The following is a 27,356-nucleotide window of genomic DNA, read 5'->3' as shown; positions in this document are numbered from 1 at the left end:
ATGTCGAGCATTCCTGTGGGGACACCCTGTACAAATTAAAAGTTTTTCCTCATAAGTGTATTTGGCTAGTTATTTTTTGGATGTTATTCTCAAAATATTTTGGTGATATGTCACCATCATCATCATTATTGTCTTCATATGATAACAAATAAGGTAAAATGACAACCATCCTACAGCACATCCAGTTAATTATCAGTCTAGTGATAACGACATTTACCCTGTGCTGTTTAAGATCTTCCTGGTGTAATACCAGTTTGAAAGATTCATGGGCATTGCATCAGATGCTGCTGTTGTAGAAACTTTACAATACTTCAATGAGGTCACTGTTCATAACCGTTAGGTGTCTCTGTGTGAAGTAGCTTCTTAGAAAATAGCAAACACCAAGTTGATGGAAGGGACTTTAATTTTATCAGAGGAGACATTGACTTCAAGAGCCTCTTACCAGAGAAAAGAGATGTGCAGGAACCCTGGGCACAAACTGCAAATACCAGCATTTGCAACTTAACATGTTGTTGACACCTGGTCTATCTACCCTAGATTCAAGACCCCTGCCCCTCCCGCAGTTTGTGTATTCTCACCAGATTTGTTTTTCTTCAACTGATGATGTCCTAGCACTGCTAGTATTGGTTCTCACATTGTGTTGAGTTATGCTGTCTCCGTTGATTGCATCATTAACTCCACATATTTTGACCAGCTCTTTAATTACAAGTCTAATGTGTCAAGGCAGGTGAGAGTATCTTGGTCTTTCTGCAGTTCATACGATTTCCCATATCTAGGCAGTTGCCAGCAACAGCAGATTGTTTTGCTGGATCTAGTCTATTGTGATGTCAATGTTCATCGCATTTGTCTATACGAGTGCAACAAATCTGAAGAATATATGACATCCAACAATGATGTGGAATCTTGTATATTCCTGGCTTCCCCAGGCCCTAGTTGTCTTTTACAGAAGCCACAATCATTTTCACCTCTGTTGAAGGACAGAATACACATTTAATTTGATGTTTTTTGACTGACACACTATTGTAATAAGGCATGAAAGGGTCTTGGTTGAATTTTCTATATCTTCTGGCTGCTCATGATGATTAAACATGCTGATCAAAATGTGGTGTTGTCCTCATCATTTCATCATTATCATTGTCATCACCATCATTCATGACAGTGGCTAGAATTGACTGTGTAGAGGTTGGGACTTTGTACGAGTGCTGATGACCGCACAGTTGAGTGCCCCCCAAACCAAACATCATCATCATCATCAAAATGTGGTTAGTAAGTGTGTTTTTCATTTATTCTGAATTTGTACATATTCCAATTTTCTATCTGTCTGCAAGCAATTTTATGCTGACTTTCCATATGCATACTAAACGCTGCTCTCTCTCTCCAGACAAAGCTGCAAAGTTAATGTGGAAAATAGTTTTATGGCATATTCTTTGGTAATCAGTTTCATAGTCCAACCACAGCTGATTTCTGTATGTATCCATTTAACCAATTAACCAGGTACTGAATAGACATGTGGCTTTAATAATTACAGGACCTGTATTTAAGAACTTTCCTCCAAAATAAAGTTTTAAGACTTCACATGTCCATGTAATTACATAATTCCTCTCTCCCCAAATGTACAGCCTCTAATGTGTCTTCCCTCATAGTTATCTGCCTTTTTCCACATGACTTGAAATCTGCATAACTTGTCCCTTCTTTCAAACATTCCCCAGCCTATCCCTCCCTCATCCCTCATGAAGGAACTGGTGGTTTCAAATCCTGGAATAAATTCTTCAGGTAAGTATTTGTCAGTCATTGTATCTCCTTGAGCCTCACATATAATTTCTCATTTTTTATGGTCATTTTCATTTCCATTCTGAGAAATGTACCTTGTCTATCATTCTGAGAACAATACACAATAACCCAAATTCCTTTCATTAATGGATTCATTGAGTGAGCATAAAAGAAGGAGAATAGATTAGTAGTTGTTAGCAGTTTCTATCATTATTATTTCATTAATGGTATCGCATTTTCTGGTGATGAAATTCTTCTTGAAGTCACTGCACTTACGTGAGTTGTGTGTTTGTTTTTATATAACTACCTCATAGAGTAGCTTTTACAGTTTTCTCCACTGTTAGTCATCTCTCAAATAAAAAATTTCATTTTAGCTTTCCAATGGAATACTTTAAGGTATGTGCAAATAAGAAACATGAGAAATACTTCTTTAATACTTACATTAGCAACAAATGTGAAAAGTTCTATCAGTACAGTTTTAAAACCATTTTGTTTCAGTTGAGGAAGTAAGGATAGATGTGGCATATGAGGATTATTACAAACACCTGGTGGATCAGTGTGCATTCAATATTGCCTGTCTTGCCACTGTTCACGACACAAAGTATGAATATTTTGCTCAGGATGACTTCCGTGTCCGTAAGCCTGACATTAAGATTAAGGTAATGTATGTCTTTAATTTGTGGCTAGTGTAATATTTGAGAATGCTAAAAGTTCAATTTTTAGTTGCACTGTAAGTAAAATGAACAAAGAAAATTATGATAAATTTAATAACAACTATAGTGGCCCTTTTGAAATGCAATGCTCCAAACATAAGAAACCTGATGTATTCTGATGATCCAGATATAGCACAAAGTAAAAAGTAATTCATCTGACAGTGGAAAGTACAGAATGAAGTAACAACAATTAGTAAGCATGGATTGCTACACACTATATAGAGGAGGCACTGAGTCGCAGACAGGTACAGTGGAAACAAATGCTAAACTATTAAGGCTTTTGGGTATAGTCCTTTTGAAGTAGAAAACACACACACACACATTTCCTCAAATCAGTTCACACAAACATGGCCACTGTCTCAGGGTGCTACAGACCAATTGCAACTGTGTGTGTATCGAGTAGCAATCTGGTGGGATGGAAGGTGGGGGTCAGAAGGAGGCATGAGGTGGAGAGGGGAGGGACAGCAGAGTACATGTCAGAGAAGACACTTGCTCAAGGTGGTGTGGCATGCATGCACTTGCACAGGACAGTGCTGTTAAGTGCAGCGTTAGGTGGCTGTGCTGGGAAGGGCAGCAGAGGGGGGGGGGGAGGGGGGAGGAAGGAGTGAGGAGAAGCAGAGAAGGGAAGGGACTTGCAAGTATGTTGGCGGGATGGAAGACATGTGTAGTGCTGGTGTGGGAGGTAGGAAGAGGATATGTAGGTGGGAGACAGAGACGAGCAAAGATTTAGGTCAGGAGGGGGGGGGGGGGTTAAGGGAATGGAGTATACGTTGTAGTGAGAGTGCAGTCCACAAAAATTGGTGCTGGTAGGAATAAACCAGGTGGGATGGGCTGTAAAGCTTATATAAAGGACATCAACCATTTCCGACACTGACTCTCAACAGTCCCTGTTTTTTTACCATGCTTGTCGCTAACAGTGCCCCCTCCCTCTACACTAACATTCCCTATGCTCATCTATCTACATCTACATTTATACTCCGCAAGCCACCCAACGGTGCGTGGCGGAGGGCACTTTACGTGCCACTGTCATTACCTCCCTTTCCTGTTCCAGTCGCGTATGGTTCGCGGGAAGAACGACTGTCTGAAAGCCTCCGTGCGTGCTCTAATCTCTCTAATTTTACGTTTGTGATCTCCTCGGGAGGTATAAGTAGGGGGAAGCAATATATTCGATACCTCATCCAGAAACGCACCCTCTCGAAACCTGACGAGCAAGCTACACCGCGATGCAGAGCGCCTCTCTTGCAGAGTCTGCCACTTGAGTTTGTTAAACATCTCAGTAACGCTGTCACGGTTACCAAATAACCCTGTGACGAAACGCGCCACTCTTCTTTGGATCTTCTCTATCTCCTCCGTCACCCGATCTGGTACGGATCCCACACTGATGAGCAATACTCAAGTATAGGTCGAACGAGTGTTTTGTAAGCCACCTCCTTTGTTGATGGATTATATTTTCTAAGGACTCTCCTAATGAATCTCAACCTGGTACCTGCCTTACCAACAATTAATTTTATATGATCATTCCACTTCAAATCATTCTGCATGCATACTCCCAGATATTTTACAGAAGTAACTGCTACCAGTGTTTGTTCCGCTATCATATAATCATACAATAAAGGATCCTTCTTTCTATGTATTCACAATACATTACATTTGTCTGTGTTAAGGGTCAGTTGCCACTCCCTGCACCAAGTGCCTATCCGCTGCAGATCTTCCTGCATTTTGCTACAATTTTCTAATGCTGCAACTTCTCTGTATACTACAGCATCATCCGCGAAAAGCCGCATGGAACTTCCGACACTATCTACTAGGTCATTTATATATATTGTGAAAAGCAATGGTCCCATAAAACTCCCCTGTGGCACGCCAGAGGTTACTTTAACGTCTGTAGACGTCTCTCCATTGATAACAACATGCTGTGTTCTGTTTGCTAAAAACTCTTCAATCCAGCCACACAGCTGGTCTGATATTCCGTAGGCTCTTATTTTGTTTATCAGGCGACAGTGCGGTACTGTATCGAATGCCTTCCAGAAGTCAAGAAAAATAGCATCTACCTGGGAGCCTGTATCTAATATTTTCTGGGTCTCATGAACAAATAAAGCGAGTTGGGTCTCACATGATCGCTGTTTCCGGAATCCATGTTGATTCCTACATAGTAGATTCTGGGTTTCCAAAAACGACATGATACTCGAGCAAAAAACATGTTCTAAAATTCTACAACAGATCGATGTCAGAGATATAGGTCTATAGTTTTGCGCACCCTCTCTACGACACTTCTTGAAGTCTGGGACTACCTGTGCTCTTTTCCAATCATTTGGAACCTTCTGTTCCTCTAGAGACTTGCGGTACACGGCTGTTAGAAGGGGGGCAAGTTCTTTCGCGTACTCTGTGTAGAATCGAATTGGTATCCCGTCAGATCCAGTGGACTTTCCTCTGTTGAGTGATTCCAGTTGCTTTTCTATTCCTTGGACACTTATTTCGATGTTGCTGTTGAATACTTCTTTTTTAAATGCTCAACTGGGTCCAGACTGCTATCCAGTGGCGGCTCAAGAGTATACACTCTGGGTGATCACAAATTTTTAGACTCAGATAACTTTGAGAGTGTAAAATTAATAGCATATGTGGTATAACAGTTATGCTTATCAGCAAGTTTATACAACTACAGACACTACCAATAATAATAACAACAGTAATAATAATAATAATAATAATAATCGAAAGAAGAAGAAAATACAGTAATGGACTCAAACATCCCAGAGCAAACAAACAAAGACCAACACACATCAATTAAACAATCAGAGAAAAATGAAATCTTAAGACAGCCACCAGAACAAGCACAAATAGAACATGAAGAGACACACATGTTAGATATAGAAGAGAAATTTCAGCTGAGATATATAGAATACAAAGACACAAATACAGACATTAGACCATTCTTGCATAGACCGCCAAATAACCCACAAGTCGAAACAACAATAAAAACTATTAACACAATCATACACAACAAAATAAATGAAAACACAACTATGGAAGAGTTACAACTACTGGTTTATATAGGAGCACTCACTACACTAAATATACACACTAGGCAGAGATCAGAACAAACCAACACACAGAAGAAACCCACAAAACCAGCATGGCAACACAGGCTACAGATCAGAATAGAAAAACTGAGAAAAGACGTCAGACAGCTAACACAATTTATAAGAAATGAAATGTCAGAAAAAAAACGAAAAAGGTTAGGTAAAATCTCACAACAAGAAGCGATAGAGCAATTAGATGAAAAGAAGCAGAAATTACAAGCATTGGCCAAACGACTTAGAAGATACAAAAAAAGTGAAAATAGAAGGAAACAAAACCAAACATTCAACACAAACCAAAATAAATTTTACCAGACAATAGATAACACACACATTAAAATAGACAATCCACCAAACATAACAGACATGGAACACTTCTGGAGCAACATATGGTCAAACCCGGTACAACATAACAGGCATGCACGGTGGATACAAGCAGAAACAGACACATACAAGATGATACCACAAATGCCTGAAGTGATAATTTTGCAACATGAAGTCACCCAAGCGATTAATTCTACTCACAATTGGAAAGACCCTGGAAAAGATAAAATAGCAAATTTCTGGCTAAAGAAGTTCACCTCAAAACATTCACATCTAACTAAATTATTTAACAATATGAATATAATAGAGGGAAACATTCCACGTGGGAAAAATATATCTAAAAAGAAAGATGATGAGACTTACCAAACAAAAGCGCTGGCAGGTCGATAGCCACACAAACAAACACAAACATACACACAAAGTTCTAGCTTTCGCAACCAACGGTTGCCTCGTCAGGAGAGAGGGAAGGAGAGGGAAAGACGAAAGGATTTGGGTTTTAAGGGAGAGGGTAAGGAGTCATTCCAATCCCGGGAGCGGAAAGACTTACCTTAGGGGGGAAAAAGGACAGGTATACACTCACTCGCACACACACACATATCCATCCGCATACACACAGACACAAGCAGACATTTGTAAAGGCAAAGAGTTTGGGCAGAGATGTCAGTCGAGGCAGAAGTACAGAGGCAAAGATGTTGTTGGAAGACAGGTGAGGTATGAGCGGCGGCAAATTGAAACTAGAAATTAGCGGAGATTGAGGCCTGGCGGATAGCGAGAAGAGAGGATATGCTGAAGGGCAAGTTCCCATCTCCGGAGTTCTGACAGGTTGGTGTTAGTGGGAAGTATCCAGATAACCCGGACGGTGTAACACTGTGCCAAGATGTGCTGGCCGTGCCCCAAGGCATGTTTAGCCACAGGGTGATCCTCATTACCAACAAACACTGTCTGCCTGTGTCCATTCATGTGAATGGACAGTTTGTTGCTGGTCATTCCCACATAGAAAGCTTCACAGTGTAGGCAGGTCAGTTGGTAAATCACGTGGGTGCTTTCACACGTGGCTCTGCCTTTGATCATGTACACCTTCCAGGTTACAGGACTGGAGTAGGTGGTGGTGGGAGGGTGCATGGGACAGGTTTTACACCGGGGGCGGTTACAAGGGTAGGAGCCAGAGGGTAGGGAAGGTGGTTTGGGGATTTCATAGGGATGAACTAAGAGGTTACGAAGGTTAGGTGGACGGCGGAAAGACACTCTAGGTGGAGTGGGGAGGATTTCATGAAGGCTGGATCTCATTTCAGGGCAGGATTTGAGGAAGTCGTATCCCTGCTGGAGAGCCACATTCAGAATCTGATCCAGTCCCGGAAAGTATCCTGTCACAAGTGGGGCACTTTTGGGGTTCTTCTGTGGGAGGTTCCGGGTTTGAGGAGATGAGGAAGTGGCTTCTGTACCAGGTCGGGAGGGTAGTTACGGGATGCGAAAGCTGTTTTCAGGTTGTTGGTGTAATGGTTTAAGGATTCCGGACTGGAGCAGATTCGTTTGCCACGAAGACCTAGGCTGTAGGGAAGGGACCGTTTGATGTGGAATGGGTGGCAGCTGTCATAATGGAGGTACTGTTGCTTGTTGGTGGGTTTGATGTGGACGGACGTGTGAAGCTGGCCACTGGACAGGTGGAGGTCAACGTCAAGGAAAGTGGCATGGGATTTAGAGTAGGACCAGGTGAATCTGATGGAACAAAAGGAGTTGAGGTTGGAGAGGAAATTCTGGAGTTCTTCTTCACTGTGAGTCCAGATCATGAAAATGTCATCAATAAATCTGTACCAAACTTTGGGTTGGCAGGCCTGGGTAACCAAGAAGGCTTCCTCTAAGCGACCCATGAATAGGTTGGCGTACGAGGGGGCCATCCTGGTACCCATGGCTGTTCCCTTTAATTGTTGGTATGTCTGGCCTTCAAAAGTGAAGAAGTTGTGGGTCAGGATGAAGCTGGCTAAGGTAATGAGGAAAGAGGTTTTAGGTAGAGTGGCACATGATCGGCGTGAAAGGAAGTGCTCCATCGCAGCGAGGCCCTGGACATGCGGAATATTTGTGTATAAGGAAGTGGCATCAATGGTTACAAGGATGGTTTCCGGGGGTAACAGACTGGGTAGGGATTCCAGGCGTTCGAGAAAGTGGTTGGTGTCTTTGATGAAGGATGGGAGACTGCATGTAATGGGTTGAATGTGTTGATCTACATAGGCAGAGATGCGATCTGTGGGGTCTTGGTAACCAGCTACAATGGGACGGCCGGGATGGTTGGGTTTGTGAATTTTAGGAAGAAGGTAGAAGGTAGGGGTGCGGGGTGTTGGTGGGGTCAGGAGGTTGATGGAGTCAGGTGAAAGGTTTTGTAGGGGGCCTAAGGTTCTGAGGATTCCTTGAAGCTCCGCCTGGACATCAGGAATGGGATTACCTTGGCAAACTTTGTAAGTAGTGTTGTCTGAAAGCTGACGCAGTACCTCAGCCACATATTCCCGACGATCAAGTACCACAGTCGTGGAACCCTTGTCCGCCGGAAGAATGACGATGGATCGGTCAGCCTTCAGATCACGGATAGCCTGGGCTTCAGCAGTGGTGATGTTGGGAGTAGGATTAAGGTTTTTTAAGAAGGATTGAGAGGCAAGGCTGGAAGTCAGAAATTCCTGGAAGGTTGGGAGAGGGTGATTTTGAGGAAGAGGAGGTGGATCCCACTGTGACGGAGGACAGAACTGTTCCAGGCAGGGTTCAATTTGGATAGTGTCTTGGGGAGTTGGATCATTAGGAGTAGGATTAGGATCATTTTTCTTCATGGCAAAGTGATATTTCCAGCAGAGAGTACGGGTGTAGGACAGTAAATCTTTGACGAGAGCTGTTTGGTTAAATCTGGGAGTGGGGCTGAAGGTGAGGCCTTTGGATAGGACAGAGGTTTCGGATTGGGAGAGAGGTTTGGAGGAAAGGTTAACTACTGAATTGGGGTGTTGTGGTTCCAGATTGTGTTGATTGGAATTTTGAGGTTTTGGTGGGAGTGGAGCTGGAAGTGGGAGATTGAGTAGATGGGAGAGACTGGGTTTGTGTGCAATGAGAGGAGGTTGAGGTTTGCTGGAAAGGTTGTGAAGGGTGAGTGAGTTGCCTTCCCGGAGGTGGGAAACCAGGAGATTGGATAGTTTTTTAAGGTGGAGGGTGGCATGCTGTTCTAATTTGCGGTTGACCTGTAGGAGGATGCTCTGAACAGCCGGTGTGGATGTGGGAGAGGAAAGATTGAGGACTTTTATTAAGGATAGGAGTTGACAGGTGTGTTGATGGGCTGAGTGGATGTGTAGGTGAAGGATTAGGTGGGTGAAGGCAATGGATTGTTCAGTTTGGAACTGGTATAGGGACTGATGGAAAGAAGGGTTGCAGCCAGAGATGGGAACTTTAAGTGTGAGGCCTTTGGGGGTGATGCCAAATGTCAGACAAGCCTGAGAAAATAAAATATGGGAGTGTAATCTGGCTAGGGCGAAGGCATATTTGCGGAGGGAATGTAAATAAAACTTAATGGGGTCGTTGTGGAGGTGTTGTGAGGGTGACATGGTACTACAAGGTGGAAAGTGGAACATGAGGCTGAAATGAAAATGAAAATAAATATAAAAATATATGGGAAGAGACAAAGGTGAACTAGAAAGCAAATGGAGATCTGGTATGAAAAAAGGCGAAAAAGTGTTGGTTAGAGCTGGGCTATGTTGATCCTGTGGTGAACTTATGTAGGTAGATGACGATGTGCATAAAGGTTAGGTGGTTGTGTTGCCGCCAAAACACGTTAAAGGGTGGAGAAATTCGGGAAAATTTCGAAAAAACTACGTGAGGATGTATTAAAAGGAGTGGTTTGGTGGTGGCAGATTATGGAAATGAGGCTAACAATTGTCTGATGAAGAAATAATGACGATAAAACCTGTGGGAAGCGGCTAAAAATGATCGGTGATGTGAGAAAAATGGAAATGGAAATAAAGCAAAAGTTATTAAAACTAGCCGAAAAGGTTGTTTAATAGCTGAAAGGAACTGTTTGTGAACTAGAAACGGTGGATTTTATAGCAGCGGTAGTGTTGAAAGCGGAAAAAATTTTTTTTGGTTATGGTTTGGAAGTGGGTTACGTATTGTTGAGTATATATCGGCGGGATGAAATTGTATAGTGGATAACGGTAAAAAGGAGAAGGTGAATACAAAGTGAAACTACTGGCAAAAACAGGAGGAAATAAGACGACAGAAAAGACTTCGAAATGTAACAGTGACAATAACAAACGTAATTGTTGGGTTCAAATTAATGATATGAATATAATAGAGGGTGCAGACCCATACACATTCCCTGATACACTTACACGTGGAATAACTTATCTGAAACCTAAAGATCAAGCAGACACAGCAAACCCAGCTAAATATCGCCCCATAACATGCCTACCAACAATATACAAAATATTAACTTTAGTCATTACACAGAAATTAATGACACATACAACACAGAACAAAATTATAAATGAAGAACCAAAAGGCTGTTGCAAAGGAGCATGAAGATGTAAAGAGCAACTGATAATAGATGCAGAGGCGACATATCAAGCTAAAACTAAACAAAGGTCGCTACACTACGCATACATTGATTACCAAAAAGCTTTTGATAGTGTACCCCACTCATGGTTACTACAAATATTGGAAATATACAGAGTAGATCTTAAATTGATACAGTTCCTAAACATAGTAATGAAAAACTGGAAAACCACACTTAATATCCAAGCAAATTCTAATAATATCACATCACAGCCAATACAGATTAAGCGTGGAATATACCAAGGAGACTCATTAAGTCCTTTCTGGTTCTGCCTTGCTCTGAACCCACTATCCAACATGCTAAATAATACAAATTATGGATACAATATTACTGGAACATACCCACACAAAATCACACATTTGCTATACATGGATGATCTAAAACTACTGGCAGCAACAAATCAACAACTCAACCAATTACTAAAGATAACAGAAGTATTCAGCAATGATATAAATATGGCTTTTGGAACAGACAAATGTAAGAAAAATAGCATAGTCAAGGGAAAACACACTAAACAAGAAGATTACATATTGGATAACCACAGCGACTGCATAGAAGCGATGGAAAAAACAGATGCCTATAAATATCTAGGATACAGACAACAAATAGGAATAGATAATACAAATATTAAAGAAGAACTAAAAGAAAAATATAGACAAAGACTAACAAAAATACTGAAAACAGAACTGACAGCAAGAAACAAGACAAAAACTATAGATACTTATGCTGTACCAATATTGACCTACTCATTTGGAGTAGTGAAATGGATTAACACAGACCTAGAAGCACTCAATACACTTACACGATCACAATGCCACAAATATAGAATACATCACATACATTCAGCAACAGAAAGATTCACATTAAGCAGAAGGGAAGGAGGAAGGGGATTTATCGACATAAAAAACCTACATTATGGACAGGTAGACAATTTAAGAAAATTCTTTCTAGAACGAGCAGAAACTAGCAAAATACACAAAGCAATCACGCATATAAATACATCGGCTACACCACTGCAATTTCATAACCACTTCTACAATCCTCTAGATCACATAACATCAACAGATACGAAGAAAGTAAATTGGAAAAAGAAAACACTACATGGCAAGCACCCATATCATCTAACACAGCCACACATCGATCAAGACGCATCCAACACAGGGCTAAGAAAAGGCAATATATACAGTGAGACGGAAGGATTCATGATTGCAATACAGGATCAAACAATAAACACCAGATATTACAGCAAGCATATTATTAAAGATCCCAATACCACAACAGATAAATGCAGACTTTGCAAACAACAAATAGAAACAGTAGATCACATCACAAGCGGATGTACAATACTAGCAAATACAGAATATCCCAGAAGACATGACAATGTAGCAAAAATAATACATCAACAACTTGCCATACAACATAAACTAATAAAACAACACGTTCCCACATACAAGTATGCACCACAAAATGTACTGGAGAATGATGAATACAAATTATACTGGAACAGAACCATTATAACAGATAAAACAACACCACATAACATACCTGACATCATACTCACCAATAAAAAGAAGAAATTAACATAACTAATTGAAATATCCATACCCAATACAACAAATATACAGAAGAAAACAGGAGAAAAAATTGAAAAATACATCCAACTGGCTGAGGAAGTCAAGGACATGTGGCGTCAGGATAAAGTTGACATTATACCAACTATACTATCAACAACAGGAGTCATACCACACAATATCCACCAGTACATCAATGCAATACAGCTACATCCAAACTTATATATACAACTACAGAAATCCGTAATTATTGATACATGTTCAATCACCTGAAAGTTCCTAAATGCAATATAACATATACCGTACAGTTAAAAGGAAGTCACGCTTGATCAAGGTCCGTGTCACTTTCCATTTTTAACCAGACCTAAGGTCTGAGAAAGGAAAGAAGATAATAATAATATGTATAACTTATATGACAAAAGAAATAATTGTTTTTGTAGAATTTTGTGTTTTGTACATAATTAAGCACAGTTTAGGACAATAAGAAAATAATGTGTAAGCTTTACCAATTCTCCATTTTGCATTTTTGTGTAAGTGGGAATTTTCGTGCCTTTCCATTTGTTCAGACAAATGCACAAGATCCCTGACAGATATACTAGTTCACGAATTTACTTCCAGGCTGAAATCAGATTTTCTTATGCTACACCCATGCAAGAAGTAGTGCTGACTGTTCATTTACTTGTTAAATTTTTGCTAGTAGTCACCACTTGATTTTGCCTCCTTCTCAAAGGATCTGTTCTCAGAGGCCCTAGCTCCTTTGAGGCTAACTTTTACTGGTGATTTACTTTTCTGTTCCCAGAGTGAGATTTTCACTCTTCAGAGGAGTGTGCACTGATATGAAACTTCCTGGCAGATTAAAACTATGTGTCAGACCAAGATTCAAACTGGGACATATGCCTTTTGTGGGCAAGTGTTCTACCAACTCAGCTACCCAAGCACAACTCACGGTCCATCCTCACAGCTTTAATTTTCCAGTAGAATTTAAAATAGACTCAACATAGTTCATGTTTACACTGCACATGAAAGCTGATTCCCACAAACTGAACAACCAAACACAAAGTGCTGTATATGGAAATGATACAACTCAAGTAGTAATGTCTACCAACAAACTTGTATACCAACCAACACTTGACTAGAATACAAATGAAACACTGAGACTTATAAGGGCCTAAAGCACACCACCATTGATCCCACATTTAAGTAAATATCAGAGAAACCAATGGTACAGCTTTTTGTGAATTTTCATACGTACATTGTTGGCCTACAGCACCAATAAACCTGACTCACCATAAGATCAACAGATTTCATAACCATGAATAAACGCTACAGTCTCACAATTGATGATGATGTGCTTTAGGCCCTTATGACTCTCAGTGCTTCAAATGGATTACTGTATGATAAAATTCATGTCTTGGGGAATGTACTATAACTCATCCAGAAACCCACATCATCATCAGCCGGCCGGGGTGGCCAAGCGGTTCTAGGCGCTACAGTCTGAAACCGCGCGACCGCTATGGTTGCAGGTCCGAATCCTGCCTCGGGCATGGATGTGTGTGATGTCCTTAGGTTAGTTAGGTTTAAGTAGTTCTAAGTTCTAGGGGACTGATGACCTCAGCAGTTAAGTCCCATAGTGCTCAGAGCCATTTGAACCATCATCATCATCATCATCATTAGTGTTCTGCCGAAAGGCGGGTTTTCACATGGTAGTACTCCAGGCTGTCTGGTATTCTGCCATTCTCTTTAGGTCTGCATAATTTCCTCTTCCCTTTATGTTGTCAATCATCTTGTATCTTCTTCTTCCTCTCAGTCTTCTCTCACAAACCAATCCTTCCAAAGCATCTGCTACCAAGCACTTCCTTCTCAATGAATGTCCCAACCAGCTCTTTTCCTTTCTCTTACAACCTTCAGCAGACATCTTCTCTCACCAACCCTTTCCAATATTCTTTCATTACTCACTATTTCCATCCAGCTTATTCTCTCCATTCTCCTCCGCATCCACATATCAAATACTTCTAACCTTTTTTCATTCTCTCATCTCAGCGTCCATGTTTCTCTCCCACATAGTGCCACACTCCAGACAAAACATATGTAAATGCTGTTACTTGGCTAATTGTATTAATATTGGACAGTCTGCATCTTGTATTGATGACCATACTCTTTGGTTTTGCTGTGTTTATTTACATCCCATATTCCATAATAAGCTTCATCCAGATCTTTCAGCATATTATTCACTGTCCGTTCACTTTTTGCCACTAACACCATGTCATCAGCAAATCTTATACATTCTATTCTCCTTCCACCAATACATATTCCTCTTTTCCTATCTAAGCCTTTTGCATTAATCTCTTCAAGGTAAAAGTTAAACAACAGTGGGGAAATGCAACAACCCTGTCTAACACCTCATCCAATGCTGCTTCCTTCTGACATATCATTTCCAATCCTTATCCTTACTTTCTGGTGTAAATATAGATACTATATCAGTTGTCTCTTTTTCCAGTCTACTCCTTTCCTCTTCAAAATATCCATCAGCTTGTTCCACTGAACTCTGTCAAAAGCCTTTCCTAATTCTATAAAAACAGCAAAGATTTCTCTACATTTTTCCAATATATATCTTTCCCCTATAGTTTTTAAGAGGCCAGTAGCGTCTCTTGTTCCTTTTCCTCTTCTAAATCTGAACTGCTCCTCTGCAATCCCTCTATCCAGCTTGCCATGTAGCCTTCTATTCAACACTCTCAGCAAGACTTTAGCTGCATGAGAAATTAAACAAAATAGGTTTCCTGTCAGTATAACTTTAACATACTCTGACATCTGGTCTTATTTTACTGCAATATATAGTGAGCGAATTAGCATATCTGAGAAGTGTGCTATCATATAGCACGATTTATGCCAAGCAAACTGGGATAAAAGTCTGCTGCAGTGTGCTACACCTCATGGCACTGACATAAAGTTCTAGTTGAGTGCCAAGGGCTAGCTGTGCACATCGTGAGCCATGCACATTGTTTATCAGATCTGTTTGTATTTGGCCCATAAGGCAATTACATCATGCAAGTTGCAAATGTGCAAATGTTCCTTACAACAAATACAACTGAAGGTGTGCTCATGACTCTGAGTCAAATTTCATGGAGTCTAGAGGATCAGCAGCATAGTAGATTTAAGTGTGGTATCTTTCAGATTGGAGCATCTATGTTATGTTTAACAGCATTCAAAGAAAAATAGACAATAAATCCGCAAGGTGTCAAAAGTTAGGGTGTTCACATGCTCTTTTGCTCTACACAGTAGCTGCCACTATGGCTATCTCCTTCCTGGTTACTATGGTCAACTACGCCCTCACCCACAATTAATTCTCCTTTGAAGGCATTGGCTACAAAAAATCCTTGGTATAGCAAAGGGCAGCCATACAGCATCATTCTGTGCCATTTTATTCATGGTGTATCTGGAGGAACCCTTCCTAGCCACCCAGAATTGTAAACCCCTCTCCTGGTTCAGTTTCATTATTGACATTTTTGTGATGTAAACAGAATCTCTACCTTCACCCCCATTCACTTCACCTGGCCCTTCTTAACTTCAAAAGCCACCTTCTTTGATGCTAACCTCCACCTGAAGGGAGCTACATCAGTATCTCCTTCCACATCAAACCTACGACCACCTTGACAGCTGCCAACCATTTCATACAAAGAAGTTCCTTCTAAATCACTTAGCCACCTGTGTACATCACATCTGTAGTGATGAGCTGCCTCTCTCCAAATATGCCAGTGGCCGCATGCACGCTTTCGCAGACTGAAATTACCCTTCCAACCTTGTTCAGAAACATATCTCCCATGCCTTCTCTCTCTAGTCACTTACCATCTCCCATACACCCACCATCCAGCTACAAAAAAAGCGCGCTTCTCATGACTCAGTACCATCCAGGACTGAAGCAACTGAATCTCATTCTATGTGTGAATTTTGACATGCCCAGAAATGAGGAACATCCTCCCCACTATCCTGCACACACTTCCCACAGTGGTATTCCACCACCCACTGAACATACACAGTATCCTTGTCTGCCCCTATTCCACCCCTGCTCCCAACCCCTGCCTCATGGCTCATATACGTGCAATAGACCTACTACTATCACCTACTCCAGTCCAATTACAGGCACCTCCTAGCCCATCAAAGGCAGGACCACATGTGGGAGCAGCCATGTGACCAACTAACTGTGCTGAAGCCACTGTGCCAGTTTTTATGTGGGCATGGCTACTAACAAGCTGTCTGTTCAAATGAATAGCCATTACCAAAATGTGTCTAAGAGAAAGCCGGACCACCCAGCTGCTGAACATTCTGCCCGACATGATGTGCTTCATTTTAATGACTCCTTTACAGCTATCTGGATTATTCCTACTGGCACCAGCTTTTCTGAACTGCTCAGATGGAAACTCCTCTATAACATATCCTTTGTTCCTATAACGCCATTGGTCTAAACCTTCACTAGTCCCTGTCTCTCACATATCTATATGCTTCCCTGCTCCCGCTCTGGTACTCCATATGTCTTCTATCCCCCCAATGCACCTACAAATCCTTTTTCTCTTCTCTACTTCTTCTCTCTCTACTCTGCCTTGCTCCCAATCCCTCCCCCCCCCCCCCCCCCCCTCCACCAGCACAGCCTCCCAACACTGCACCTAACAGCCCTATGCTATTCCCTCAAGCCCATGTACACCTCCAGGCAGCACTAGCACCTCACCCACCCATACTCTACTATCCCTCTTTCTCCCAGCCTCTTGTCTGCTCCTTACTCCCACCATCCATTACAGAAGATTGCTGGTGTCAGATACAGTTGCAGCTGAGAGATAAGAGGGAAATTCTGTTCCCAGTAAGTAAAAAATAAAGCATCAATATGAGCACCACAATTCTCCATGACCCTACAATTGAGCTGCCTTGTTCTCATGTTCTGCTGGCCTGTGAAACATTCCACCCAACAGTTGTAGTGACCATTGAATGAACTGGCATTTTTCATATTAACAACTTATTTCAGGATGAAATTTGCATTGCCATATGTTCAACTACAGAATGAATCCTAACCATTTGATTTTGCAGAATGATTACTTAGAAAAAAATCTGATGAAGTTAGATTCAAATGTCCCAGAAAACTTATTTTGTTCATGATGTTCACTTTTAAAAAAGCAACACTTACTTTTAGTTCTCACTAGCCATTGTTTTATTGTGAGGTATTCAGCGATAAGATAACTATTATTTGTTCCAGACATCACAGAGTTCTTAGCACCAATATTCCATGTGAAGCTTCTGACACATTGATTGTGTTTGCTGGAAGTGCATTTGAACATAGAGCCCTACTTTCACAGGCAGAGTAAAGTCTGGGTTCTTGTTCTGGCCTGGCACAAGTTTCATTACTTTAGGAAATTTCACAATAGCTCACACTCTGCGATAGAATGAAAGATTCATTCTGGAATATACAATGCTTTGTAAACCACAGAAAAAGTAAATATGCTGCCAGCTGCCACATGAAGTTATTCAGTTATTTTTCAAAATATAAGAATTAAAGTTTTACTCCTTTCACCAATGCATGTATTGATCCAAAACAAAATGAATTAATTCATATATGTGCTGCTTTTGCTCTGTATGATTTGTGTAGTTTCAACATTTTTAATACAATCTCCTTTTCTTTCACAGTTGGAAGGTGAACCTGTACAAGGTCAAGAGATGTCTGCTGTTGCAACTTTGAAGAACCCATTGCCAATACCAGTGAAGAAAGGACAGTTCTTGATTGAAGGCCCTGGAATAGCTAAAACACAGAAGATAAAACTTTCCCAGTACGTATTTAAGTATGACAATACTTCGTTATATGATTTGCATTTGAAATTTTTAATTAGAAATTTTTTACTTAACTATGAACATGTCAGTGTGAAACTGTACACTGTTGCCCAGACAGGAAGTATGAAATATTTGTTTTATTCATATAATAATAAAAATTTAACTTGAAAAGTAAAAGATGAATCAAGATACACCATTACACACAATGCATTCATCAGTGTACTTGCATATATTATTGTAGTTAGAGCTAAAAAAGATTGATAGTTAATATCTAATTAAAAACAAAAGAGGTAACAGTTAAAAACACACAAATGTACGTCTTCTGATACTGCACTTTAATGGGTCATATAAGAATTATGTTGCCCATTCCTTGTACTTCCTTCAGACCATGTAATTTATAATAGTTTTGGGAAGAAAGTTCTAGGAATGTGTGTCAGCCTAAATTAATCTCTTTCCCATATCATTCTAAATCACAACAGACCACATATAATTCATTCATTTGCTCATTTAACTGTAATCTTCCTCATTAGACAAATAAAACTTTCCTTTACTATGTAAGTAATTCTTTTGAATTTTCACTCCTTTTTAAGAGTCATATTTGCAGTTGGAGTTGCGCACATCAGCCTGTCAACTGGCAGTGTAGCTATTGCAGTAACACTAGAAACATTTATACAATACTTTCAAACTTTTTATACATTTTTAGGGAAGTTCGGGTGTAGTGTAAATACTTATGCATAAAGGAGACCACTCACCAAAAAGCAGAAGCACTGAACTTAAGTTCAAAAAAAGAAACAAAACTTGCTAACTTTTGGAGTAACCCTTTTTTGGGCTAGAGTAAAAACATGTGCACACACACAAAAATATATGTACCTATGCCCCTATGTGGCACCAAACTCCTCTCCCTGCATCCACCTTTCTCTTCTTCTACCCATGCCACCCTAGTTCACCAGTCAAAATGCAGCACTAGCATTGTGTGTCTAGCCAGCACCACATAGAGGCACAGACATGTGCATATAAGTGTGTGTGTGTGTGTGTGTGTGTGTGCATGTACGCGCATACCTGTGTGTGCTCATGCGTGTTTGTATGACCATTTTCTGTGTGTAATTGTACTCTAGCTTGAGCAAGGATTACTCCAAAAGCTAGCAAGCTTTTTGCTAATTGGTCTCCTTTATTCCTTACAAACTTCTTATGAAATCACATACATGATTTTATGCATTACTGCTTTTACTGAGAATAAACAGAACTTATGATTTTTGAGACATTAACACAGTTACTGGTTCCAGAGATCTGTAGTTCATTTTCAGATTATTCTGATTTTATTTGTAGGATTTTTTGTCCACTAGCTTCTTCTGTGAATTTATACATTATGCTGGTGAATAGTGTTACCTTCTTTTTTAACAGTATATGTTAAAACACACATGACATATTCTTAACATGAAAATGTATGGAAAATGTGATTTTCATTCATACATTTAGGACTGGTTTGAGAATACTTTTTCATGCAAGTGACCTATCCTCTGGTGCCCCCAACCCTGACCCACTTCCTCTTTTCCCTTATACACTTTCATCCTGTCAGCTTTGACTACTAATTGTAATATACTCTACATACAAATCTTACTCTCAGCTTGGTGACCCACACCTCCATTACTAACTCACTATGTCCTGTGTATAAATCTTACAATTTTGGCACCCTGGTGCCCTCTCAGCTTGGTACCCAAAGTAGTGTCTTGTGTTACTTGGGCCTTAAATCTCTCTTACATTCACACTTAATATCCATAAATCCTGTAAAGAAGGGGAGGGTCCTTGCACAGTATGAATGAGTCAACTTATATGCAAACATAGGCTCCCGCAACCATTGTCACAGTCAATAATTTTTTTCTGGGTTTGTGACTGCTTAGTCAATATGTAAAACTACCCATGTTTTGGTCACTGTTGCAAGTGACCTTCTTCAGTGTGCTTTTGTTTACTGCTGAATGAGAAAACTATGTTTCTTATGTACCTGCAGATGTGGCTGTTATCTAATCCTGATAGGAGGTTAAGGATGAAGGTGAGTGATGTTAGAAGTTCTTTATTGGTGTTTTTATTATTTCTTTTCACTGGTGGAAACTCGATGTTTTCCTTAGTGTTGGATTACTGATTGTGATTGGTGTAAATCAATGAATGGAAAACCAGGTGGCAGTTGTGACATGGTGTTGTGGATTAGTGTATGTAGGTGAGATGGGGTGACCCATCGGCACACAGATATCTGAACATGAAAGATATATCTGACTAAGACAATACACCAAGTCATTGCTGGCAGGCTGAGTGCAGCAAACAGGTTGATTTTGATGAAGCTCATGTACTGGCAAAACGGCCTCTTACTTTCAGGAGGAAGATTAGAGAGGCAATAGAAATAGCCAAGTGACCCGCCAACGTGAACAGAGAAGACGGGTATCAACTTTTGACATCTTGGCTGCCAGCAATAACAGCGTTACAGGACAACAGCTCACTTGAAGCAATACATGTAGGCATGTGAGAGACCACTGTCACCATATGTGCATAAGGTGTTGGTGCACCTCAGCTGGCATTAGAATGCAGGAAAACAATGCCACATCACAACTGCCACCTGGTTTTCCATTTTCCAATTTCCACTAATCACAAGCAGTAATGCAAACTCTAATCAAAACATCAGGTTTCCACCAATGAACAGAAATAATAAAAACACAAATAAAGAACTTCTAACATCCTCACCTTCATACCTAACAGCCTATCAGAATCAGATAACAGCCATGTCTGCAGCTATATAAGAAACAAAGTTTTCTCATTCAGCAGTAAACAAAAACACCCCGAAGGTCATTTGCAAAGGTGACTGAAACATGGCAGTTTTGCATATTAACAATGTGGTCACAAACCCAGAAAATTTTTATTGAATGTGACAATGGCCACAGAATCCTATGTTATTTAACCAATCAGTATGGGCAGGAAGTCTACGGAAATACTGTGACTAAGAAGAGGTAAACTGCTGAATGATCTTGTCTTTTTGAAGAGATGCAGGGACACTGCTATAGCACCAAAATTCTTAAGGCTGACATCCTGTTATAAATTCAAACAAGACAAAGAATATCAGTCTACAAGCCAGCAAAGCTTTGTTGTGGGAAAGGATCCCCCACATTCAAGTAAGTCTCAACAAAAGCAACAGGAAAATTTGTCAACTGCAACTCTTCCTTACTGGGAAGCTGGACATGGATGACTGGGAGAAGGTCAACATGTTAACTTTTCAACAGGCCACAAGGTCGAGCGATTGTACTGCCATCCATCAGATGAGGAAGTTCTACAAACTGCAGCAGAAAATCACCAAGGAAGGAATAATACTAGACACTCAACAGATGGTGGTTAACCTTTCCAGCCAAATGTTAAGTGATGCAGTGACACAAATCCTGGCTGAAGGAATGAATTTTGCAGTTGCACCAAAATGAGTCCCAAAAGAATACATCATCAAATCTGTTGAAGCTTCGATTCCTCATCTACCACAGACTGAAGCAGAGACAAGAAACACTACAAATCCTGACTCACCTCCAAAATAAAATATCAGCAAGGAGGAACATCATGCTATTGCAGAACAGAAGAATAGCTCTCATTTAGTAATAACATGAGCAGACAAGGGAAATGCGACTGTTGTGTTGAACATGGAAGATTATAATAAACAAATGGAGGATCTTCTGAGTGAACCCATTTGTAAGAAGCTTAAGGGAGAGCCAATGGCCAAGATAATCACATTGACACAAACACTGCCAAAGCAAACTAGAAAGAATTTTGATATGGCCAGATGACTCATCCCATAAGTTCCACAGGCACCAAGGATATATATGGTGTACTGAAGATCCATAAAGAGGCATTTCCTTTGCAACCAACTGTGAGTACCATTAATTCACCAACTTATAGTCTAGCAAAGGAACTGGGTCCAAAGCTCCGACATTTGGTGAGCCACATAAATTTGTATGTTCAGGACTCAATCCATTTTGTTGAACTTTTAAAACAAAAGTGTATCTTGGCCACAGCCCTGATGGTTAACTTTGACATGAATTCTTTATTCACAAATGTACCAGTACAAGACACCATGAAGATCTTAGAGGAATGTGTGGCACCCAATATCTGTGAGTTAGTGCACCACTGTTTAACGATCACCTATTTAAGGTGGAATGGGGAATTCTATGAACAGACAGATGGTGTAGCTGTGGTCTCCCCTCTCTTGCCTATTGCAGCAGACAACTTCATGGAAGCATTTGAAGAAACAGTGTTCTAGTCCACACCATTACACCCAGAATGTTGGTTCTGAGATGCTGATAATACTTTCGTTATCTGACCACATGGAGAGGAAGAGCTATGAAATTTCCACCAACATCTCAACCAGCAGCACAGCAGAATCCAGTCCAGTACGGAGATAGAAAAGAATTGGGTGCTGCCTTTGCCCGATGCAGAAGTTTACAGAAAGCCTGATGGTAAACTGGGCCATAGAGTATATAGAAGCAAACTAGTACTGACAAGCACTACCTCCTATCATCATCACCCTATAGAGAAGAAATCCACCCTGCACCCTTTAACCAAGAGGGTTCACAGGATCAGTGATAAGGAACATCTAAAGGATGAACTACAAAACCTCAAGTCCATTTTTGGTGCCAACGATTATGGGATGAAACTAATAGATAAAACTATGGTGACAAAGAATGAAGGCAATAGAGGAGAGCAGAATGAAGGCAATAGGGGAGAGCAGAAGGAAGCACAAAACAGCACTCTATTACCATATGTTCAAGGTGTCAAGTTTGTATGCCAACTAGCTCTGCAGATGATGAAGAAATTGATGAAATGTATGATGAGATAAAAGAAATTATTTAGATAGTGAATGGAGATGAAAATTTAATAGTCATAGGTGACTGGAATTCAATATTAGGAAAAGGGAGAGAAGCAAATGTAGTAGGTGAATATGGAGTGGGGATAAGAAATGAAAGAGGAAGCTGCCTGGTAGAATTTTGCACAGAGCATAACTTAATCATAGCTAACACTTGGTTCAAGAATCATGAAAGAAGGTTGTATACATGGAAGAAGCCTGGAGATACTAGAAGGTATCAGATAGATTATATAATGGCAAGACAGAGGTTTAGGAACCAGGTTTTAAATTGTAGGACATTTCCAGGGGCAGATGTGGACTCTGACCACAATCTATTGGTTATGGACTGTAGATTAAAACTGAAGAAACTGCAAAAAAGTGGGAATTTAAGGAGATGGGACCTGTGTGGTCTCAGCTCTCTGAGACTGCAGATATATGTGTGTGTGTTTCCTTCTCTGGAGTTGTTTCATACTAAATAGCATTTTTTCATTGGTTTATTCAACATAAGAAATCAAGATAATGAGACGTACCTTCTTATTAGGAATTATTAGGAGTGAGATGATATAAACTTGCTGCAAATAAGACCCATTGAAATTGTACAGATCAGATTGATAGTGTAAAACAAATGCTAAACTTGCTTCTTATTCGATGTCCTGGTGATCTTGACAAGTACAAGATCAGTAAAATTCCCATCAGCATGCAGTGTGACTCAAAATAAGAGGTATACATTTTTAAGACTCAGAGCAACACACACAGAACATTGCAAATAGCAGCTCAACAGTGAATCTCAAATCCCAAACTTACATCTTTATATACACTTTCAAACAACTGCACCATTGTTGATTTTACAATTTTTGGTGATTACTATTGAAAAGTACTTCATTAAGTCAATTTTACATACATAGAGAGACAGTATAAATTGCTCTTTGTTTCACACATACAAATAAGCCAGAAAACAATAATAATATCTGAATTCACACCAGATATTTGGAATAAACCATAACTTAGTCACAAGAACAAAATCAAACACAATGCTCCAATCATTTTATCAACACACAGTTAAAAAGAACTTTCAGTTATCTTCTACAGTAATTTTGTATTTCACACAGTAAGCATCTTTTGATGATTTGTTTACATATTTTAAATTTGTTATTTTATTAAACATATACAATTACTTAAAGATCGACAATAGTAATTCTTATAATATTCAGGGCGTACAGACATAGCTTTATGTATTTTGACAGATAAACAAAAACAAGTGACATAGTACAGAATATGAGAATTTCAGATGTTCCTGCCAATTGACCGAGTTCTATATTGTTCTTTGTCTAATATAGAATGTTTGTACATGATATAATTAGTATACTAAGGTAATATACCAAATGTGTCCATTATATTCTTATAACATTATTGGAATCTGAGTGGTGACTAGTTCTCAATAAACTTGAGAGTAGTTGTAATGATTTGTTCAATTTGCTTTCAATTCTGGTCTGTTATGCTTCAGTAAGAGATAAATTAATCAGCAGCAGTATTGTCTCTCATTATGTAAAACAGTCTGACAATATTCAGATATTATTTTGACCTCATGCTTGGAGATTTCATGTTGGTAGCACTTTGTCTCCTTAGGGGTTGTTCGCTAAAAGAGACGTTCAAGCTGTGCAGTTGAGTGTAATGATAAGGTGAAGGGTCTGTTATGGACTATACATATTGACAACACTGTTCTGAATGGAAATACTTTCCCAGTTTCCCCTAGTTAGTAAGAAATTAAAAATTCTAATTTTGTCTTCAGAAAAAGTTACTTTTTCAACTACATTTTTGCAACTGCTACAACCTGTTGCTATTTCTTTACACAGTAGCTGTGTCTCATGATCACTGTAACCAATGCTAAGTACTCTGCTTGTGAAATTGTAGCTTGTTTCTGAAATGAAGATCTGATCAATGATGTAACTTGTAAATTCTGTTGATCATGTTGGTCAATGTATTGTGGAGATCACATTGAATGTTTTGGTCATATTTATCAAAGCATATATACTGCTGTATTTTTTTTAAAAAATCAGTGTTCAAATCACTACATTCGTATTTCACCCATTTGGATGCCTGGGAATTTCACACATGGAGTTTCATTTAGTGTATGCTCATTGATCTCTGGTTTTAATTGTTGTAAGTTGCATTTTATCCATCTGAATACCTAGGCAATTTACCCATCACATCACATTTGGTGTGTGTCCATACTTTTGTACTTGTAAGTCATTTTTAATTTTTGGAATTGCAAAACTGAGTCTTTTAAAAAAGGAAATGAGAGAAAATTGATAGCAAACTGTCTAGTATTGCCAACAGACACATGTAAAAGTGAAAGTGACAATACCATCCTAGCTTTTGGAATGTTAGTTCCTTCCTTAGGGAGGTATGTACCTGTCATCCAGGGCCTGAGACTTCCCCTGATCTACTGCACTGTCTTAGTAATATGAAACATTCTGTGTCATGAAAGCAAGCACTTGCTAGTAATTCTGTCCTGTAATTTATTGGTATTTTCAACTGAATATTCCTCAGGTAAAGTTTAAATCAAACAATGGAAAATCCAGGATGGAATGTAACCCCCCCCCCCCCCCCCCCCGCCAACCCCACTTCTCCTCTGCCCTCCATCTAACATGCAGCACTTCACTCTCCGCCACCCCTACCCTACTATCATCCCCCCCCCCCCTGCCTGCTCCAGCCTCCTCCTTATTCCCATGCAGTCACCACTCCCATCATGCACTGGTGCTGCTACTCGTAGTGTCGTTTCAGTTGCCTGAGATTGCAATCGTTTTATTTGTGAAGTCTTTTTGTAGCGCCTATCTGCAATTCAGCATCTTAGCAATGTTAGACATAATTTAGTTTCTGTAACATTAGAAGTGAAGCTGTTTACTGCAAACCAGTTATAAGCCTACTCCATTATTTGTCTGGGTGAACCAGGTATGTTGTGTTTGGATCCTTTGTCAGTACACTTACATCATCAGGAGCCATCACATTTTTCAAGGAGTTCTTCAATGCAATTGGCAAACCACTTATGTAGGTTAAGGACATGACTGGAGAAAGTATTGAACCTCAATTCTCCTCTTTCTTTATTGCCATATAAATTCTCAACATCACCTTTTGCATTCCATTTTTATGATTTGGCACCAACCATGTAAGGCAGATTCTTTGAAGGCCTTAATATTTTGGTTTTCCTAGTATAATTTAATGATACACACAAGCAAAGCTATTGCCGAGGCTACTTAAAACACCAGAACACAGTTTAACCAAAATGTGATAAAGGAAATGCTATAAAAAATAAATGTTACGTAATGTATAATGTTCTACAGTTGAACCACTCCTATTTTCCAGTGGATGACAAAAAATTGTAATTGTTTTTAGGAACATTGCTCCCGGTGAAGAGGCATCAGTCAACTTTAAATTTACACCAAAATATGATGGCCGGGCAACAATTGCTGCAAAATTTACATCAAAAGAGCTTGATGATGTGGATGGATTCCTTAATTTCATGGTTGAACCCAAGAAAGAAGTGAATGGTACTGGGAATGCAGCTTAAGAAGAGCCAGATTTAAAGATCTGCAATTTGACATTCAAGTACATTAAGGAATTTTTTGCATTGCTTTGGAGAATTATATGAGAGAACATCTCACATAAGAGGGATGCATTATTTAAATAAGACTGCTGTTTCAGATTCAACATTTGTTAGTAATGTAGTATATATTAGGAACTAAATTAGCTATTATCTGCCAAATTCCTCCTTTTTTCATTAACATCACATATATTTTGTATTGAGTCACACATCATCATTTTCCCTGCACATTATTGTATATTTTGATTTCAGCTAACTATGTTGGTAGCTACTGTCTCAAAGTTCACGATGATGCCATGATATTGAATGTCTGATATTTCATAAAGTTTACTTATTTTCTTATTTCATTTCATCAGAATAATGGAAACAGTACTGTCATGAGATTAATCTTTAATTTATTTTTGATGCAGTTTATTACTTATATTTCATACACTGTCAGCAGCACTTGGAAAGGAAACAAAGTTTATGTCTTTCATGCTGACCTTCAGTATAAAGCTTTATTTCTATGAATGTTTAAAATACTTTTAGGCAGTATTAAATGAATATATAGTCATATATTCATCAGAACTTTATTTTTATTTATATATTACAGGAAGAGAATTTAAAGTACTCCATTAACACTTTTTTGATGTGTTTTTATATCTGCATGATCCATATGTTCAAAATAGTAGGAAAAGTGCAGCCTTGAAAACAATGTCAAGCTAAAGATACATTTTTTTTAAAAAAATATGTTTGTGTTATACATTAATGTGTTTTGATATCAGTGTATGGAGTTTCCCTATAAACAAGAAACACATTAAACTGACCTGTTGCACTTATGTAAACGGCAGCTGAGTGTTACATTAAACATCTGGTAGCTACTATAATGTAATTAGATTTACTTTTGGTGCCTTTTTGTAAAATAACATTTAATTTTATATTCTCAGGGCAACTTTTATAAGATGTATAATAAAATTAACTATGTCTATGAGAAGACAGCTGTAGCTAGATGTAAGTAGCTACAATGAGTGAAAAGAACTGTAACAAAATCAAGAAATTAGTTGAAATAT

General features: G+C 39.4%; 1 protein-coding gene across 2 annotated transcripts in view; it reads left to right on the top strand.

Annotated features, from left to right (window-relative positions):
• LOC126161756 (annulin) overlaps window positions 1-27,024 on the top strand; it is a 474,725-nt gene extending 447,701 nt beyond the window's left edge. For both annotated transcript variants that reach the window (XM_049917807.1, XM_049917806.1), the window contains exons 12-14: window positions 2,269-2,429; window positions 17,702-17,841; window positions 26,100-27,024. In XM_049917807.1, coding sequence (XP_049773764.1) covers window positions 2,269-2,429; window positions 17,702-17,841; window positions 26,100-26,274 — 476 coding nt within the window. In that variant the 3' untranslated portion in view covers window positions 26,275-27,024. The remainder of the gene's footprint in view (window positions 1-2,268; window positions 2,430-17,701; window positions 17,842-26,099) is intronic.
• Window positions 27,025-27,356: the final 332 nt, after the last annotated feature.

This window comes from Schistocerca cancellata, chromosome 2, assembly GCF_023864275.1.
Source record: "Schistocerca cancellata isolate TAMUIC-IGC-003103 chromosome 2, iqSchCanc2.1, whole genome shotgun sequence".
Classification (NCBI taxonomy): Eukaryota; Metazoa; Arthropoda; class Insecta; order Orthoptera; family Acrididae; genus Schistocerca; species Schistocerca cancellata.
Note: the sequence above shows the minus strand (reverse complement) of the source record. Positions and strands in the feature narration are given on the sequence as shown.